This window comes from Salvelinus sp. IW2-2015, unplaced genomic scaffold, assembly GCF_002910315.2.
Source record: "Salvelinus sp. IW2-2015 unplaced genomic scaffold, ASM291031v2 Un_scaffold2485, whole genome shotgun sequence".
Classification (NCBI taxonomy): Eukaryota; Metazoa; Chordata; class Actinopteri; order Salmoniformes; family Salmonidae; genus Salvelinus; species Salvelinus sp. IW2-2015.
Window position 1 is genome coordinate 82,363 of NW_019943803.1, and position 21,374 is coordinate 103,736.

The following is a 21,374-nucleotide window of genomic DNA, read 5'->3' on the forward strand; positions in this document are numbered from 1 at the left end:
GAGCTCCGTCGGGTCTTTTTAAAAATGGCGGGTGGGGAAGCGAAACTAATGCGTGGTAGTGAGAAGGAGAGATGTGTGTGGCAAAACTGCTTTTTTTCACTCGATCTGTCCAACTTATCACCTCTAAAGTGTAAATAAAACACTATAAAGAGTTTATATAATGTGTCATTACATACTTATTTGAAGGTTTGTGTCGAATTTGAATCGTTTTTTAGGGCGGTGCTAAAGTGATCTTCAGAAGTTAACAGGGGCTTTGAGAGTCATGATGCTCGCAGTGATGACGCATAAAATGACTAGGTATCCCCCTTACCCCATCACTGTCCATTTCTTGTTTTTAAACGATGAGAGAAGTGCTGCACCTGTTGGAGAGAGATTGTAAGACAGAAATAGTTGCTTTATGCGTGCTGTACGTTACGGCATGACACGTCAAGATGTAACGGAGAGTCAGTTTTTTCTACTTTTCTCCAATACTATAGAGCCATTACCATGTCGATCAACGCTTGAATAGAAACGTAGTTCATACCCCAGATTTTGAAGTCAACACAGTCGCTACAGTCCCATTAGTTTTCTTTGCAGCCTCGTTTGAATGTCGCAGCAAATTTGTACGGAATGGGTTGAGTGTACTACAACGGAAACAAACGTATTATTGGTAAAACGAAAGTTAGATGATACAAACCGCAATGATTTAATGATGGTTGAAATTATTTTCTCCTGTGTACATTTGCTCTATTAGGGGACTGCAATAATAGTAGTGGAAGGTAAGCATACATATATATCTATGATGTACAGAAAGTTTTTTGTCCAAATTAATTTACATTAATTGTTATTCTAACATTTAGTTCATGCCCTCCATGATCACTTTAGAAGGGGTCCAAAATCGGGCAGCGTTGTCTAACATTTTTATTGCTTTGGGGAGGGTTCGTGGTTTTTGATGGGCACAGGGGATGGTAGTGCTTTTTCCCCCTGGTTTACATTGACCCGTTTGAAGGTTTTACTTCAACATTTCTTGCAACCTACCAACATTTCCTCATCTGCTTACATGCGCCACTCCTATATCAGTGTTGATGGTACTTTTTAAACTTTTTTGTTTATTGTTTTTTACTTAACACGTATTTTTCTTAAACCTGCATTGTTGGTTAAGGGCTTGTAAGTAATCATTTCACTGTAAGGTCTACACCTGTTGTATTCGGCGCATGTGACAAATAACATGTGATTTGATACTGCAGTGAAAATCCTATTTGAATAACGGCACAAAAGCCCTGTGATTTAAAAAAAAATATTTCATTCCATTCAGATCATTTCAAATCAAATCCAATTTTATTTGTCACATACACGTGTTTAGCAGATGTTTTGCTGGTTTAGCGAAATGCTTTGAGTCTACTCTCGACAGTTTATTAGGTATAGAACACATAGTAGCATGCCAGTCTGGCTGTATTTTAAGTTTTGATACTCTGATGCCTTGTCTTTTGCGGATTATCATTCTCTCCCAAATCGTTTTATAATAATATAACCGCATCCTTCCAGCAGGCACAGTCATTCAAGAAAGCATAATACCTGCTCTCTCAAGTGCAAGCTAACTAGCTAAATTACCATACATGTTTAATGCTTTTCGACCTGTCCCCAAATTAATGTAATTGGTTCAGAGTTTGTTTTGATATTTTAACCTGCGTGTCGTGATCGCGTTTGGTGTGGGGGGGTAAAATAAATGAATGCACGATAGCGCACGATGGCGCACGCGCGCAGCCGGTTTGGGCAAGGTGTTAGGCTATAACTAGCAATGCAAATGGCTCTGAGATTCTAATAATATTACTACACAGATCATACACGTAACGTTACCTAGCTAGCCAGCCAGCCAGCCAGCTAACATTAGCTAGCTAGCTAACAGTACACTTTAACTTGAAATGAAAACAACTTTCTGACAAAATTAGAAACAACCAAATACAGACATTTGAAGGAGATGTATCTTCTGCTTGGATAGTTCCATCTGTACTACTGACTTAGTCTTTAATTCCAGTTTGTCTACAAATGTATAATTGATATGTTGGATTCGTGTCTCCATCTCAACCAAAAATCTAAGTTAAAGAATAGGACTAAATCAAACTTTTGCTATGAGAGATGGGTTTATTTACAGAGCAATTCAGTTGAGAAATTCCTGTTCACATATCAGTGCAACATAATGTAAAGTGTGACCTAGGTTTTTCGGAATTGTTGAATGAATCCCACATTCTCAACCATTTGAGACAGAAATCACTCTTATGGGATAGGCCTTTTCACACTGCCTCATCATTATTAGTTTCACAATCTACCATTTTATTTTCTACAGCCAACTATGGAAGGTTTGTTTTAAGCTGGTATTTAAAAATATATATATATTTTTTACTAATCTCACTTCTGCAGAAAGTGTCTCACTGTGAGTAATAGGTTCCCAAATGGCCTCACAATCGACCATTTCTTTATTTCTCTCCTCTGAAATGGTATTACTGTGAAACACACTTCCTCTTTTCTAGTAATTGTCAGGTGATTGGCAGAATGAGTCAGAAACGCTGTTGTAGTTTAGCTGTGAATGTCTTGAGATAAAGGCCACCCTCCAGAGTTGTTCTGATACTCTCACTGGAAGTTTTTAACATATTTATAAACTTTATATTAAAAGGGCAAATATGAAAATATATGCTGACTATTACTTGTTTATACATACTGTACAAAAAACACCAGTGCAATTCAGTGATCTCTAATTGTCTCCATTTTTTCAAACAGCTATTTACTCTATTGCAAAAGTGATTTTTAATTGTGTTTGTTTGTCAACACAACCAAATATGAACATTTGAAGGAGAATTATATTCTGCTTGGATAGTTCCATCAGTGCCACTGACTTAGTCTGGCTTTAATTACAGTTTGTCTACAAATTAATAATTGATATGTTGGATTCACATCTCCATCTCAACCAAAAATCTAAGTTAAAGAGTTGGACAAAATCAAATCAAACTTTAAATGCACTTTCAATAAAGTTTGATGGCGTTTAGTCATATTATTTTACTTTGATTTTTGGTTGAGATGGAGATGTGAGCAACATATTAACTTTGAAATCAACCAAATCTTAAACCCTTAGGCCTATATTTATTGTCTATTTTTAGTTGAATCCTGGGTTAGAATAGAAACAATAGCTTTTGATGACTTCGCAAATGCTATAGCCTAAATAGTATCATTTAATGATATATGATTCACTCAAGTATGGTTACATTTCATTTGATCAGTTAAATCTTCTCTCTGAAATGACTTCGATAGTGAATGATATTATATTTTTAATTGGAGCATGTGTAATAATCATTCTCACGATAGCACATTGGTAGTAGTCAGTGACAAATATCAAACATAAGCAGRGCTGGGCTTGATTAAAACCCTGGATGGAAAACCAAATGGTAGCTGTAGATATATTAATTCTCCAGTAGGAGGTGCTGCCCAGCCTATAGTTTTTTTCTTATAGTGGAAATAACTTTGTTTCAAAGGTACAAATTCAAAATATTTCATACGAAGTTTGACAATGTTGAAAATTGGTAACCATGATGACATAATCCTGTGGTTGAAATTTCACCCTCAAAACAACAGTTTACGTTGATTACTTTTTGCAAATCCAATGTATTTTAAACATAGATTCCATGTCACAATACGTTGACAAATTACATTGAAACAACGTTGATTCAACCAGTTTGTGCCCAGTAGGTATGCTTTCCTTATTGGTTGTGGTGCATTGGTACGAAACCTGTTGGTGGAAAATTTGTTGCAAATATAATTATAGCATAAACATTTTGAAAATCAGATTTCCATTTAGCTGATCATTGTCTGCAGCTGGTTCTGGTCGTAGTGTAGGTCTAATGAAACAGGAAGGGAGAGTTAATTTGTCCGTGATGGTCGGCAAACCCTCAACCTTCTGGCCCGTAGCCATCGACTGTGCCACAAAAGCATGCTGAAGTGGCAAAGTTGATATCCAGGTTTATAAACACAGGGTCGCTGCAGTTATTGTTATTTGTGGACGTACATTTTTTTTTGTTAACTCTATAAGGGAGAGGGTGTTCACTTTTTCTGCAGTACAAGGGGAGGGTCGTTTGAAAATATTAACATTGGGGAGGGGTGCATTTCTTTTATGGCACCTCGAGTTGTTTGTTTGTTTACGGTGAGGAATGAGATCTGGCTGTTCTTTGTCAAGGGGTACTGCAAACAAGGAGGTAAAGTTAAAGAGGGAGAGCGTTGCTGGGATGTTTAATTTTCCCACGTTTGCTTTGGTAGAACACCTGAGATCAGGGGAACTTTTTTCCCCTTTTTTTACTCAGGCAGAATCCAGGATAGCTGGCTGGATATGAGTTTATCTAGATCTAAAGGTTGTCAGTAGATACACAATACCATATCCTCCTCATAGGACAACATACAACCATGTACTGTACATCCACAATAATGCACTATGTTGTGCTTTATTTGATAAACCTTTCAAAGCAACAGTAGAAGACTAGCATCGATTTTGTGAATGGAGGCCATGGCAAGATATTCTGTTGTCCTTCTGGCTAACACGAGTCTCATGACACACTGTTACATAACTGTAACGTCTGTTATATAAACCTAACGTCTGTTCAGATTAATGCCGGAGCATCCACTATAAAAGGCCCTACAATTGGGAAGTGAAGAACGTTCAGACTTCRTTTGCCCTGCCAGAAAAACAACGATCTAGAGACTTCTGTGACCCTTCTAAGATACAAAGGTGCAGTATGTTATATCATATTCAACTAGATACAAATATTTCAAAGTGTGAATGAAGTACATTCTTGGTATTGGAATTGGCAATGGGGATTGGTTGCTTTACCATTGGCATTTTCTTATGGCTTCCCAGCGAGGGATCCAAGTGTGTACAGTTTGAAGCCATGAGCCTTGGATTCAGTGAAGTTCACCGTCCCTCCACAGTTTCCTCTGTGACCGAGCCCATGTGCGTACTCACCACAGAGTGGGCGTGGTTCTGGGAGGACGAGTACGGCAAATGGGTCCAGTACGCATCCATCGTAAGTGGTGTAAAACACTCAAACAGGCTGATGTGTTATGAGGACAATAATAGAGATAGTAAACTGTTATTCSCCTTGAATTTGAGTTTTTTTCTATAAATCACAGAAAGAGATGCACAGATTGTCATCCATCACCAGTGAAGACCTTGAGAAAAGGTTCCAGGAGGATCAAAGTGCTGTGGTGAAGTTCACTGCAGGCCAGCAGTCTTATGAGCTGAGTTTCAGAGGTATAACACATCAACACTCTTGCACAAAATATATTTAATTTACAACAGACATGGTTCAAATAGTTATTCTCATAATTACAGACATGATGCAAAAAAACAAAAGATACGGTACTGTAAGGATGGTCAGGCGTCATCCTGTGTTTGTTTCAACTGCAGACAGCAGGTAATGTACGGATGAGGAGGAACTAAGAGGATGGTCACCATGTTCTGTATTTAACCTAATAAACACTCACAATTGCATAATCAATATTTGGATAATAAGTGGAGAAATAAATATAGGTATTCAATTGAGCTACTTATTTTCTTAGTGTTGTATGTCATGTTYCCTTCTATATTTATCCTCAGGACAAATAGAACATGCAACTCCTCTCAGAATTTCAGAGATGTTCCTGGATTTTGGGACAAGTCTGCCATACCTGACATTGGATATAAGGTCACTTGTTTACATGTGGTTATTCTGCTTAGGCTTACAGGAAGGTTAGTGTTCAACGTTTTGTTTAAGCAGTGACAACTATTTTGTTTTCCCCTCCTGCAGACAGTCACTCTCCTGAGTTCTGACAGGGACTATCAGAAGGTCCAGAGACTTTTCAACAACACCATGAGGGGCTTCCAAATCACCAGCATCGAGAGGGTCCAAAACAGGGACCTCTGGGAAGTCTTCCAGTGGTATGTTTACATCAACTCTCACACACAATCCTAGCATGTTACTTCCAAACTACTATGTAAAGCCTGGCTTGAACAAGATTATGAGGAAGCAGCTAATGTTTTTACCCCTGTTTTTTTAGGAAAAGAGATTTAATGAAGAAAAACAATGGGGGTAAAAACAGCAAGGAGCTACATCTCTTCCACGGAACGGACCCAAAACACGTAGACGCCATTTGCAGAGATAACTTCGACTGGAGGCTGTGTGGAACCAATGGAACTGTGTATGGCGAAGGTACCTCATGTTAACMAACTGTCAGAAGTGTAGTCAGATTTTAGAAGCAGTCATGATCTCATTTATAGTCAGTCATTTATATTTACTGATGATCTTCTCTGTTTGTTTAAGGGAGTTACTTTGCCAGGGATGCCAAGTACTCACACTGCTTCATCAGCCACTCAGGAGTGAGGTCCATGTTTGTTTGTCGGGTGCTTGTTGGTGACTACACACTAGGGAACTCGGACCTCCGTCGCCCCCCTCCAAAAGGCGAGGGAAATCCCACTTTCTATGACAGCTGTGTGGACAATGTCCTGAACCCATCCATATATGTGGTGTTTGAAAAGCACCAGGTGTACCCTGAGTTCCTCATCAGGTATGATGATGGCGTCATGCACTTGTCCTCTTCGGCTCCAGCTCCTCCCAAAACTGTCTCTATCCAATCCACTTACATAGTCCAATACCCAACATCCAACCGGATTCAAGCAGCAGCTGCTGCTACGCTGTCAAACTCTCGAGTTCCATCCACTTCCACTTTGAATCCATCTCAAGCAGCCACCACTTTCTCTAATCCAACCAATTCTCTTCCCCCTTCACGTCTCCCAAAACCTGCCCAAACCTCATTGGGATTCAGTCAATCTGCAGTCATCATGAAGCCAGCCCCAAGTTCTCAATTGGTGGATACCACCCTAGGCCAAGCTAATTGGTCTTACATTCCCTCATTCAGCAAACTCCCTCATAAACTTATTACCCAAGCCAGCACCCCCTCTCGTACACCCAATACCCCACCCAGCACCCCCTCTTATACACTACTACCCCAGCCAGTACCCCCTCTTATACACGCATTACCCCAGCTAGTACCCTGTCTTATACACGCGTTACCCCAGCCAGTACCCCCTCTCGTAACGCATTACCCCAGCCAGTACCCCTCTCATACACGCATTACCCCAGCCAGTACACCACTACCCCAGCCAGTACCCCCTCTCGTACACCCACTACCCCAGCTAGCCCCTGTCTTATCACGCGTTACCCCAGCCAGTACCCCTCTCGTACACCCACTACCCCAGCCAGTACCCCCCTCGCACACTCACTCCCCCAGCCAGTACCCCCTCTCGTACACCCACTACCCCTCTCGTACACCCACTACCCCCTCTCGTACACCACTACCCCAGCCAGTACCCCCTCTCGCACACTCCACGATCCATCAGGTCAGTGCCCCCTCTCGCACACTCATTACCCCTGGCACTGCCCACACTCGCACACTCACTCGCTCAAGCAACCCCTTTCGCACACTCACTACCCCTGCCAGCCCCCCTTCTCGCACACTTTCCCGTTCAACTGACACACCCGCTCAGGCTCACACCAGCTCAACGACCACTACTCACAGTCTCCCTGCCAGCAGTACCTCTCACTCACTATCCCCTTCATACTCATTGAGCACACCTTACCACACACCTTCTCACTCATCATACACCCCCACTTCCACAGACTCTTCCACGCTTTTGGGGTCTCACCACTCCACATCRACCACTACTTCTGACACATCTGCTACTATCACATCATCTAGAGTGCAGGAGTTAATTAAACATTTTGGTGGTCAAAGCTCAACCTGTTGACAATTTGTAGTGTTTCTGAATGATAATTGCATTTTCATGTTAAATATGCATAGTTGGTGTGTTAAACCCTTGCAACCCTTACAACAAACCAGAATGATGTTCAACACAGGAGGTTGGTGACACCTTAATTTGGGAGAACAGTCTTGTGGTAATGACTGGAGTGGAATAGGTGGAATGGTATCAAACTCATAGTTTCCAGGTGTTTGATGCCATTCAATTTCCTTCGTTTTGGCCATTATTATGAGTCGTTCTCCCCTCAGCAGTCTTCTGTGACGTTCAACTAGTAAAAAGGAATATCATGAGCACGTTTCCTTTACTCTGGGACTTCTGGTCTGCTGACACATTTTGTAAAGTAGTTGGATTTCTGTGTTTTCTGTGTATTCAACTAAATAAACTAAATGACCAATAGAAAGTAATTGACTGGATGTTTGTTTGACTAATGGTGTGGAGTAATGCAGAAGAAGTAGGGTGCAGTTCAGCAACATCACCCCTAGGGGGAAGAAAACACCTTAAAAAGTAKACTTTTTTTTTTTTWATGCAGTTGTGCATTCAGAAACAACCATGACTGCATTTACACAGGCAGCCCAATTCTGATTATTTTGTCAACACTGTCTGAACTACATGATATGCCATTTATCAGAYTCTTTTATCCAAAGTGATTTACAGACATGCATGCATGCATTCACTTTACGTATGGGTGGTCCAGGGAATAAAAACCACTACCCTGGTATTACATGCGCCATGCTCTACCAACAGCTAAAAAGGACACATTTTAAAATAAAGTCCATAAATACAATTTATTTATACATAAAAAGGTAATTTCCCCCTAAATTTCAAAAGAAAAAATTGACTACCAAGATTTATAGATTATCTAGTGATGCCATAGATTTACTTTTTGCTTTCATTTTAGTAAACTGTGATCTTCTTGTCCTTGATGGAGGTGCGCGTGGTATGGAGGTCATAGAGCCGACCCAGGGTGGTGGATGAGAGACGTAAGTCATCAGACCTGGCTGAAACAATGGATGTGTCAAGGAGTTCAGGGAGCCAAACTGTGCAGAAGCATGTGTCAAGGTAGGCCTGGGGGTTCTCTGTCCTGTTGGGCAAGGAGATCTGAACCTTGCATTGTTGGGCAGCACAGGGGTGGCTTGTGAGTGTAGCATGACTGGAATAGGTTGCCAGTGCATTTTGTGGTGGCTCTGGTTTTGGACAAAGTTAGATGATGGAACATAGGTCTCAGGCCTGGACCCTTCCCTGTACTGAATAAGGTACTCTGGGTAAACCTGGTGCTTCCCGACCACCATAAATACAGAGGGGTTGTAGATATCATCCACACAGCTGTCATAGGAAATGGTGTGACTTCCATCTTTTGAAGGGGGGCAGAGGTAGCTGGAGTGTCCTTGCGTGTAATTTCCCACCAGCACACGACAAACAAACATGGACCTGACTCCTGACTGGCTGGTGTAGCTGTGGGAGAACTTGGCATCCTTAGAAAAGTAGCTTCCTGGAAAGAGATGGGTTAGAATTAGAACAATCACAGTGACAGTGTGACATTACAAAGACATTTGTTCTGTCAACTTTTCCACTGTATTTCCACAATGTGACGTGAAAGAATAGAAAAAAAGGTGTTGTCCAATGCCATTTCCACGTAACATAACAAATTCTTATATAAACTTAATCTATTAAATATCACATAAAATACAGAACTCACCTTGCCCATAGGGTGTTCCTTGTGTTCCACCGATCCTCCAGTCTATGTTCTGCAGGCATATAGCGTCCACGTGTTTGGAGTCTGTTCCATGGAAGAGCTGCTTCTCATTGTCCTTCCCTGCGTTTGTCTTTCTCATCACATCTCCTTGCCTTGGGAGAGGAACAACAGATTCATTTGTCAGTATCTTTATTGGCATGCCACCTCAGCATTTGCGAGTGTCTGCTCGTTTGCTACTAGAATCTAAGTACCAGTTACCATTAACATGTTACATCTGTTTGTATATGTTATGTTGTAACTGCTTTGATTAATGCAGACAATATGAACATATTTCTTGGGTAGATTACATTTCTTTTGGCATGAGGAGTTGTGATTCTTACCACGAAAAGACCTCCCACAGGATCCGATTCTGCACCCTCTCAATACTCTTCACACTGAAGCCAGTCATAGTATGATGGAAAAGATCCAGAATATTCTTGTGCTCAGCTGAGGAACTCTGCAGAGCAACCCTCTAGAGAGAATGCATTTGAAAAGAACATACCTTTACCAATGTAATAGCTTTATAATGCACTGCCTTCTGACCAGATTGAAGATCTTATGAGTTAAAAAGTGATAATGAACCTTGAATCCAGTTTCAGGTACTGAAGATTTATCCCAGTGACTGGGTAAAGCTTTGGATTTCAGCAGGCAGTCATCAGAGTCTTTTTTGCTGAGGATGAGTAGAGAAAGTTAGACAGCATTATAATAAAATACAATCAGTACAGTATAATCTTATCCACCTGGCAGCTCTCTCTCCTAATTCATATCCAATAGCAAAGTGATCCCGGGGACCGAGGTTACTGTAGTCTACTCTACAAGGTCTCTTACCAAAGCGTGTTACTAGCATCATTAGTATGCCCGATTGCCTGGATGTTGCGGTAGGTGGACAATATGGATGCCACCAGTTCATTAGGTACTCCCCTCTGCTGCAGGGTGTTGAGTGGGTGGGGCTCGTAGAAGTCGTGAGACCTGCCACAGTCSACGTCTGCAGCACAGGTTCCTGTAATGTAGCGCTCACAGACGTGGAGTCTTCTGCAGCTCCCTTTGTCAGGACAATAGCCATACTCTCCACTACCTTTGTTGTATGTGAAGCAAACCTGGAGACAAATACAGACCACTCCTGATGAGGGCTTGATAAGGACATTGGATAAGTGCAAACTCTGTTTAAGTGCATCAGTCCCAATTCAAATACATCATTTTTATAGATATTCAAATTCCCAATTAAAATACATCATTTTTACACGCTCAGTTTAGTACACATACTTGGATGATAGCCTCAAGTCTGTGCATTCATCAGTAGTAAATTTGGACGTGGGGAAATACACATTGAATATACAATGCCTGTGAATCAAAAGTAAGAATCAGCTCATGTTCCCTGCTGGCGTTGCATCTTTAAGTGTGAATTCAATGTAATTGAAAAGTGGCTGACATAAACATTCGGAAAGTATTCAGACCCCTTGACTTTTTCCACATTGTGTTACGTTACAGCCTTATTCTAAAATTGATTAATTATTTTTTCCCCCTCATCAATCTACACCCAATACCGACAAAGCAAAAACAGGTTTTTAGAAAAATACGGAAATATGTCATTTACATAATTATTCAGACCCTTTACTCAGTACATTGTTGAAGCATCTTTGGCAGCGATTACAGCCTTGAGTCTTCTCCCATTCTTCTCTGCAGATCCTCTCAAGCTCTGGCAGGTTGGATCGGGAGCATCTATGCACAGCTATTTTCAAGTCTCTCCAGAGATGTTAGATCGGGTTCAAGTCCGGGCTATGGCTGGGCCACTCAAGGACATTCAGAGACTTGTCCCGAAGCCACCCCTGCGTTGTCTTGGCTGTGTACTTAGGGTCGTTGTCCTGTTGGAAGGTGAACCTTCGCCCCAGTCTGAGGTCCTGAGCACTCTGGAGCAGGTTTTCATCAAGGATCTCTCTGTACTTGCTCCATTCATCTTTCCCTCGATCCTGACTAGTCTCCCAGTCCCTGACACTTAAAAACATCCCCAAAGCATGATTCTGCCACCACCATGCTTCACCGTAGGGATGGCGCCAGGTTTCCTTCAGTCGTGACGCTTGGCATTCAGGCCAAATAGTTCAATCTTGGATGTCATCAGACCAGATAATCTTGTTTCTCTTGGTCTGAGAGTCCTTTAGGTGCCTTTTGGCAAATTCCAAGCAGGCTGTTATGGGCCTTTTACTGAGGAGTGGCTTCCATCTGGCTACTCTACCACAAAGGCCTGATTGGTGGAGTGCTGCAGAGATGGTTGTCCTTCTGGAAGGTTCTCCCATCTCCACAGAGGAACTCTGGAGCTCTGTCAGAGTGACCATCGGGTTCTTGGTYACCTCCCTGACCAAGGCCCTTCTTCTCTAATTGCTCAGCTTGGATGGGCGTGCAGCTCTAGGAAAAGTCTTGGTGGTTCCAAACTTCTTCCATTTAAGAATGATGGCGGCTCTCTCTCTCTAATTCCTTCCACCTCATGGCTTGGTTTTGGATCTGACATGCACTGCCAACAGTGTGACCTTATATAGACAGGTGTGTGCCTTTTCAAATCATGTCCAATCARTTGAATTTACCACAGGGGGACTCCAATCAAGTTGTAGAGACATCTCAAGGATGATCAATGGAAACAGGATGCATGTGAGCTCAATTTAGAGTCTCATAGCAAAGGGTCTGAATGCGTTTGTAAAAAAGGTATTTCTGCTTTTTCTTTTTAATGCATTTGTAAAAATGTYTAAACTGTTTTTTCTTCGTCATTATGGGGTATTGTGTGTAGTTTATTGAGGATAATTATTTTTAATYTTTTTAGAATAAGGCTGTGACGTAACAAAATGTGGAAAAAGTCAAGGGGTCTGAATCCTTCCCGAATGCCTATAACGCACATACTGGGGGTAAAAGGGCGTTGTCATTCTGCAGCAGTAATGTACAAAGCTCCTTCCTGTCCAGTTCCTCCAGATAATGCTCTCTCAGGACTCTGATGTTATGCTCTGATGTCATCTCATGGCAGAGACGGCATCCTTGTCTGGAAATCACAAGAACGAGAGGCGATTTCTTATTAAGCTCTTTAAAACATATATTAGGTTTTCCTTAAATGTCAAATCTACAAACTGCCATGAACCTGTAGCAATTGACATTTGTACTGTAGTGCATTACCTGTCACATTCTGTAAGTCCACATGCATTTAGAACATTTCAGAAATAATAGTAGAATTAATAGAAGTAATATGACGGGTAAATAACTTCCGGAGTAAAAACAAACAGTAAAGTAAAAAAAGTTTACCTCTCATTGGATGGACATGTTCCATACAGATAAAACTTACACAGGTGTAAATTGCTGCAGCCACTACATCCATTAGCTCTGCATAACCTCATCTTCGTCTTGGCAACTATCAGTTTGTTTCCCTTAGAGACAGCCCTGGTAAACATCTCCTGATTCCCTAAAACACTTTCCAGGTCATCTTCCATCGTGCTAATGTTGGCACGTAATTCTCCCAGCTCAAAGRACCCATYWTGGGCACAGAGGACCTTGTAGATCAGAGCTGTTRTATCCATGTCAGTCACCATAGGACACCTGGCTGTTGKCMCTCGCAAAACTGTACATATATTGTCAAATCTGAAGTAGAACTTTGCCCTTCATTAACTACAAAACAGGTGACCAGCATGCGACAAAACCATTTCTGACTAAATGAAACTTACAGCATATGTAACCACTCCCCTATTATGAAGGTAGCCAAGTATAACAAACAGGCAATGGAACACACCCTTTTAAATACGTCACATTGAACTCTGTCCCAGTGGCATGTGGAACCTTCATTTACATCACAATAGGCCTGCTAGACACACAGGAGCAGCAGTAGTGAGTCATTGATTCAGTTTAATGTCAATAAAGACATTTCTGACATTGTGTTGTGGAAATTCAGTCCTGAGAGAGACTTGGTCATTTCTTCAAACAATCATCTTAATTTAATATTGATTAATTATTGCAATAATGAGACCGTCAGCCYACCAGTCTTTACTGGCTGAGAGTCTGAATCATACACATAATGCACAGTTCATATAGCTAATACCCAAAATGCTTGGTTCCACCCCTCCCATATAGACTGGGGGGCACCGTAAGCCACTTTGGGCTCATCCTGTCTTTATCTGCCCCTGGCGTTATCTTAACCCCCGACCCTGGCCTAATTTCCCAGGTCAGGATGTCTAAGAACCATTGAGGCCTTTGTTCCACTCCTCTCTATCCCAGTTACAACCACCCCACATCCTGTCACTGGAATGCCAGCTGTAGGTTTTATCACAAGAAAGCTAGAGTGGACACCATAAAACTCAGCATCAGCAGGACAGATATCTCACTGTTTAGGGAAATAATTGTTAAATATCCAACAAATAAGGTGAATACATAATTTTTCCATCACAGGTGTTTGAAAATCTCTTAGAAAAGAGTAGACTTGTCCAAAAAACATCCAGAATCAATGGTTTTATGAGTTTAAAACACAGAAATCAAACTTGTTTCATTTACAAAATGTATGGACTGTGTCAGCAGACCTGAGTAAAGGAAACATGCTCATCAAATTACAAACGTCTGCTTCGTTGTGAACAGCTTTACTATTGTTAAGCCCCTACAGGTAAAGATACACAGCTATACTACATCTTTAATTTGCAAATGCATTATCCTTCATAATTTTAATACATTTTCTGTTTTGAAGATTTGAAGTTCGCCATCAAAACATTCTACTTACTGCTCCACCCTGACAAAGGCAAGTTATTGCAGAAGGCATTTGTTTTTTTCTTTGGTGTCCCTCCTTTGAGCTGTTGGAACACTRTACAGTGACTCAGGAGGAGATCTAGTGGTGCTTGTTGTGGTAGATAGTGGACGATAGAAGGCACCTGTCGAGGGAGAGAACACCCGAGATGGGTTGCTTGCTGAGGGGGAGAGTGTGCTTGGAGAATTGCTTGACGTGGAGGGGGAAGTGTGTGAGAGAGTTTGTGTGTAAGTGGGGGTGTATGATGAGTGAGAAAGTGTGTGGTAAGGTGTGCTCAATGAGTATGAAGGGGATAGTGGGKGAGAGGTACTGCTGGCAGAGAGAGTGTGAGTAGTAGTCGTTGAGCGGGTGTGAGCCMGARATARGGTGCCAGTTAAAGGGGAAAGTATGCCAGGGGGAGTGCTGGCTGAGGGAGTGAGTGTAGGAGAGGGGGTGCTGGCTTGGGTAGCGAGTCTAGGAGAGGGGGTACTGGCTGGGGTAGTGAGTATGTGAGAGAGGGTACTGGCTGGGGTAATAGTGTAGGAGAGGGGGTACTGGCTGGGGTAGTGAGCACACGAGAGGGGGTCTGGCTGGGTAGTGGGTGTACGAGAGGGGGTGCGTGGCTGGGGTAGTGGTGTAGGAGAGGGGGTACTGGCTGGGGTAATGAAGTAGAGGAGAGGGGGTACTGGCTGGGGTAGTGAGAGTACGAGAGGGGTACTGGCTGGGGTAGTGAGAACGAGAGGGGGTTGCTGGCTGGGGTAGTGAGTGTGTGCGAGAGAGGTTTGCAAATGAGCGATTGAATCTGGGCCTAGGGTGGTATCCACCAATTGAGAACTTGGGGCTGGCTTTAGATGGGAGATTGACTGAATGCAATGGGGTTGGCAGGTTTTGGGAGAATGGACAAACGAAGGGGAAGAGATGGTTGGATTGAGGAAGTGTGGCTGCAGTTTTAGATGGACTCAAAGTGGATGGACCTCTTCGATGTGGTAGCAGCAGCTGTGGCTTGAATCCGGTTGGATGTTGGGGTCAAGGAAGTGGATTGGATAGAGACAGTCTTGGGTGGAGCTGGAGCCAAAGAGGACAAGTGCAAGACGCCATCATCGTATTTGATGAGGAACTCGGGGTACACCTGGTGTTTTTCAAAAACACAATATATGGATGGTTCAGGACATTGTCCACACAGCTGTCATAGAGATTCGGGCTTCCCTCGCCTTTTGGAGGGGGGGACGGAGGTCCGAGTTCCCCCGTGTGGTCGCCAACAAGCACCCGACAACAAACATGGACTCACTCCTGAGTGGCTGGTGTAGCTGTGTGAGTACTTGGCATCCTGGCAAAGTAACTCCCTTAAAAACAGAGAAGATCATCAGTAAAAACAAAATGACAGACTATAATGAGATCATGACTGCTTCTAAAATCTGACTACACTTCTGACAGTTTGTTAACATGAGGTACCTTCGCCATACACAGTTCCATTGGTTCCACACAGCTCCAGTCGAAGTTATCTCTGCAAATGGCGTCTACGTGTTTTGGGTCCGTTCCGTGGAAGAGATGTAGCTCCTTGCTGTTTTTACCCCCATTGTTTTTCTTCATTAAACTCTTTTTCCTGAGAAAGAAGAAATGACCATTAGCTGCTGTTAAGAATTATATTTTTGGACGGTTATTCCCTATTGAAATTTGGCCTCTAGGTACGTCTGTTGGCCAGAGGTCACCGTAAAGCAGCTCTCAGTAACTGGTAGCTAGGCCCTGAGACATAAATTCGGCCATGGGTGTCAATAAGCGATTCAGATGTTTCAAATGTATAGTCTATTCAACCCCAAGGTCTCTGCCCTGATTTAATGCTTTGGCACATGGCACAGAAAGTGAAACAGCAAACAGATAAGGCAATGAGTATTTAGGTCAGCTCTCCCCTCTGAGGGGGAGAGATTTAATGTGGACTTCTTAGAGAAACATGTCTGTCTTCTCATAAGCATATTCTGTATAGGTCTCTCTTTGTCTAATAAACTTTAAATTAGGAGCTGTTCACCTTATATTTTGTATATAGCATTTCTACACACCGCTTATCCATAATCACATTCAAGCCAGGGTTTACTTAGCATTTTGGAAGTAACATGCTAGGATTGTGTGTGAGAGTTGATGTAAACTACAACTGGAAGACTTCCAGAGGTCCTGTTTTGGACCCTCTCGATGCTGGTGATTTGGAAGCCCCTCATGGTGTTGTTGAAAAGTCTCTGGACCTTCTGATAGTCCCTGTCAGAACTCAGAAGAGTGACTGTCTGCAGGAGGGGAAAACAAAAAGGTTGTCACAGCTGAAACCAAATGAAAAGCAATTTTAACAGTAGATTTCCCTGCAAGCCAAATCAGTAGAATGTCTTGTAAACAAGCAGTGGTGGAAAATGTATCCAATTCTCATACTTGTGTAAAAGTAAATGTACTTTAATAGAAAATGACTCAAGTAAAAGTCACCAAGTAAAATCCTACTTGAGTAAACGTCTAAAGTATTTAGTTTTAAATATACAAAGTATTAAAAGTAAATGTAATTATCAAAATAATAATTTAAAGTTCCTTATACAGTGCCTTCGGAAAGTATTCAGACTTCTTGCTTTTTCCACATTTTGTTACGTTAGACAATATTCTAAAATGTATTAAATGTTTTTTTTCTCAGCAGTACACACAATACCCCATAATAACAAAGTGAAAATAGATTTTTACAAATGTTTGCACATTTATTAAAAAGAAAAATACCTTATTTACATAAGTATTCAGACCCTTTGCTATGACAATTGAGCTCAGGTGCATCCGGTTTCCATTGATCATCCTTAATGTTTCTACAACTTGATTGGAGCCCACTGTGGTAAATTCAATTGATGGACATGATTTGGAAAGGCACACACCTGTCTAAAAAAGATCCCACATGTACAGTGCATGGTCAGAGCAAAAACCAAGCCATGAGGTTGAAGGAATTGTCCATAGAGCTCCGAGACAGGATTGTGTCGAGGCACAGATCTGGGCAAGGGTACCAAGAATGCCTGCACCATTGAAGGTCCCTAATAACACAGTGGCCTCCATCATTCTTAATGGAAGAAGTTTGGAACCACCAAGACTCTTCCTAGGGCTGGCCGCCCGGTCAAACGGAGAAAGGCCTTGGTCAGGGAGGTGACCAAGAACCCAATGGTCACTCTGACAGAGCTCTAGAGTTCCTCTGTGAAGATGGGAGAAACTTCCAGAAGGACAACCATCTCTGCAGCACTCCACCAATCAGGCCTTTGTGGTAGAGTGGCCAGACGGAAGCTACTCCTCAGTAAAAGGCACATGATGGCCCGCTTGGAGTTTGCCAAAAAGCACCTAAAGACTCTCAGACCATGAGAAACAAGATTATCTGGTCTGATGAAACCAAGATTGAACTCTTTGGCCTGAATGCCAAACATCACGTATGGAAGAAACCTGGCACCATCCCTACAGTGAAGCATGGTGGTGCCAACATCATGCTGTGGGGATGTTTTTCAGCGGCAGGGACTGGGAGACTATTCAGAATCAAGGGAAAGATGAATGGAGCAAAGTACAGAGAGATCCTTGATGAAAACCTGCTCCAGAGTGCTCAGGACCTCAGACTGGGGCAAAAGTTCACCTTCCAACAGGACAAGGTGCTTAGGGTCCCTAAGCACACAGCTAAGACAATGCAGGAGTGGCTTCGGGACAAGTCTCTGAATGTCCTTGAGTGGACCAGCCTGGACTTGAATCCGATCTAACATCTCTAGAGACCTGAAAATAACTGTGTAGTAATGCTTCCCATCCAACCTGACAGAGCTTGAGAGGATCTGCAGAGAAGAATGGGAGAAAGTCCCCAAATACTGGTGTGCCAACCTTGTAACGTCCTACCCTAGAAGACTTGAGGCTGTAAATCGCTGCCAAAGGTGCTTCAACAAAGTACCGAGTCTGAATACTTAAGTAAAATGTGATATTTCCATTTTTTATTTTTAATAAATTAGCAAACATTTCTAAAAACCTGTTTTTGCTTTGACATTATGGGGTATTGTGTGTAGATTGAGAAAAATATATATTTTAGAATAAGGATGTAACATAACAAAATGTGGAAAAAGGGGTCTGAATATTTTCTGAAGGCACCGTATAGAGCAAACCAGACGGCATAATTGTCTTGTTTTTTAAATGTATGGATAGCCAGGGGCACACTCCAACACTCAGAAATAATTTACAAACAAAGCATGTGTTTAGTGAGTCAGCCAGATCAGAGGCAGTAAGGATGACCAGGGATGTTCTCTTGATAGTTGTGTGAATTAGACCATTTTCCTGACCTGCTAAGCATTCCAAATCTAAAGAGTACTTTTGGGTGTCAGGGAAAATGTATGGACTAAAAAAGTACATMATTTTCTTTAGGAATGTAGTAAAGTAAAAGTGGTCAAAAATATARATAGTAAAGAACTTTACGCCACTGTAAACAAGTTACCCTGTATCCAATGTCAGGTATCGCAGACTTGTCCCAAAATCCAGGAACAGCTCTGAAATTCTGAGAGGGGTTGCGTGGTCCATTTCGCCTGAAAATATATATTGATATACAACACAAAGAAAAAAAGTTAGTTTTTTTGTATCGCAAACAAGAAAATCTCTTAGTTCTCAACTTAAATACTCAATGGAAAATAAATCCCTCTTGTTTGCGATACAAAACACCACGTCTTGTCTTTACTGTTCGGTTCTAAATAACCCAAGAAGAAATTAACGGACAACTATAAAAGCTCAAACCAAGTTTATTCAACCAAAGGGTCAGACAGCTGAACAGACCAACTATTCACACAAGCACTGGTATTTAACCCTTTCTCCTATGCGGAGTCTGTCAGCAATCAAGAGTGTCTATTAGGTAAATATAGAAATGGCTCGATTCAGRACATATACCCATTCTCAGTCCATTCCCATTCATACATTACCTGCTTCTTGCAGCTTGTGCGTCCACAGTTGAAACAAAGACAGGACGTCGTCTGACCATCCTTATAGTACCAAATCTTTCGTTATATTGCGTCATGTCTGTAATTACAATAAGAACCATTTGAACCAGCATCCTTACAGTTACCGTTCAACATCTCTGACATCTAGGCTACCTGCTGCCGATTTTAGTACTAGAATTTGAGGCGTATAAGAGTATAATGAGTAGGCCTTTTTTACTAACTAACTTGTGCAAAAGCGCTTATAACTCAAATAATTATTATTATTACAGTAGGATGTTTTTCAAGAGTTTGAAATGTGTTACCTCTGAAACTCAGCTCATAAGACTGCTGGCCTGCAGTGAACTTCACCACAGACTTTGATCCTCCTGGAACCTTTTCTCAAGGTCTTCACTGGTGATGGATGACACACTGTGCATCTCTTTCTGTGATTTATAGAAAAAAACTCAAATTCAAGGGGAATAACAGTTTACTATCTCTATTATTGTCCTCATAACAAATCAGCCTGTTTGAGTGTTTTACACCACTTACGATGGATGCGTACTGGACCCATTTGCCGTACTCGTCTCCCAGAACCACACCCACTCTGTGGTGAGTACGAATGTGGGCTCGGTCACAGAGGAAACTGTGGAGACGGCGAACTTCACTGAATCCAAGGCTCATGGAGTCGAAATCCACACAGTCTGATCCCTCACTGTGAAGGCATAAGAAAATGTCAATGAAAAAATATATATATATATATTGTACCTTATTCCAGTTTGACATACTTTTGCTAGTTAAAGGTAGACTCGGGGAAATGACATTGCCACAAGCAGCACCGCAGATATTGAGATGAGCGAGATGCAAGACAGTCACACACAGTACTAAATCTGCACATGTGCACGGGTTTGCTTCATGCTGTTACAATGTGGAAGCACGGGACCAAACATCGGGGAAGTTGAGTCTCGCGCTTCAACCACTATGCTGTTCATTTTCTGCATCTATGTAATATCGCTGAGTCTACCTTTAAGTATGACATAAAAACATACTGTACCTGTGTATCTTAGAAGGGTCACAGAAGTCTCTCTCGATTGCTTCGTTTTCTGGCAGAGCTGACCAAGTCTGTCCATCGTTCACTTCCACCTTGTAGGGCATTTTGAAGTGGACTCTCCAGCATTTCTCTGAAAGCCATTCGTTTGCAGTGAGATGTGATATGTTGCTGAGTATCATTGTTGCACCTGGGTAACAGCCTGATTTGTCCCTGAATTGTGGTTTCACAGGGTTTGTAATGTGTATCTAATGACAACCTTGAAAGTTATAGATAAACTCAAATGATCACTCGGCTCACACAGCCTCTCTCGAATGTCAATATGACTTGTCTACTGCTGTTTTGGTTAGTTCTTATTGTTTTATTTCACTGTAGAGCCCCCAGTCCCGTCAACATGCCTTAGATAGCTCTTTTGTCCCACCCCCCACACATGCAGAGACCTCATCTGGCTTAACTTGTGCCTCCAGAGACACAACCTTCTCTCAACGTCATTCAATGCCTAGGTTTACCTCCACTGTACTCACATCCTACCATACCCTTGTCTGTACATTATCCCTGAATCTATTCTACCACGCCCAAGAATCTGCTCCTTTTATTCTCTGTACCCAACGCACTAGACAACCAGTACTTATAGCCTTTAGCCGTACCTTATCCTACTCCTCCTCTGTTCCTCTGGTGATCTAGAGGTTAACCCAGGCTCTGTGGCCCCCAGCACTACACTATTCCCTAGGCGCGTCTCATTTGTTGACTTCTGTAACCGTAAAAGCCTTGGTTTCATGCATGTTAACATCAGAAGCCTCCTCCCCAAGTTTGTTTTATCACTGCTTTAGCACACTCCGCCAACCCTGATGTCCTGGCCGTGTCTGAACCCTGGCTTAGGAAGGCCACCAAAAATGCTGAAATTTCCATCCCCAACTACAACATTATTTCCGCCAAGATAGAACTACCAAAGGGGGCAGAGATCTGCAGAGTTCTGTCATACACTGCTAAAAAAAAAGGGAAACACTTAAACAACACAATGTAACTCCAAGTCAATCACACTTCTGTGAAATCAAACTGTCCACTTAGGAAGCAACACTGATTGACAATAAATTTCACATGCTGTTGTGCAA

General features: G+C 42.0%; 1 protein-coding gene and 1 pseudogene across 1 annotated transcript; one reads left to right on the forward strand and one right to left on the reverse strand.

Annotated features, from left to right (window-relative positions):
• Nucleotides 1–436: 436 nt before the first annotated feature.
• Nucleotides 437–7,819, forward strand: LOC112074078 (mucin-6). The gene is made up of 9 exons (XM_070440377.1): nt 437–758; nt 4,624–4,747; nt 4,877–5,042; nt 5,149–5,269; nt 5,351–5,432; nt 5,615–5,702; nt 5,805–5,935; nt 6,055–6,206; nt 6,318–7,819. The coding sequence occupies exons 3-9, from the start codon at nt 4,908–4,910 to the stop codon at nt 7,799–7,801; spliced, it is 2,193 nt and encodes a 730-aa protein (XP_070296478.1). The 5' UTR covers nt 437–758; nt 4,624–4,747; nt 4,877–4,907; the 3' UTR covers nt 7,802–7,819.
• Nucleotides 7,820–8,321: 502 nt separating this feature from the next.
• LOC112074079 (uncharacterized) lies at nt 8,322–20,512 on the reverse strand (annotated as a pseudogene).
• Between the last annotated feature and the right edge of the window lie 862 nt (nt 20,513–21,374).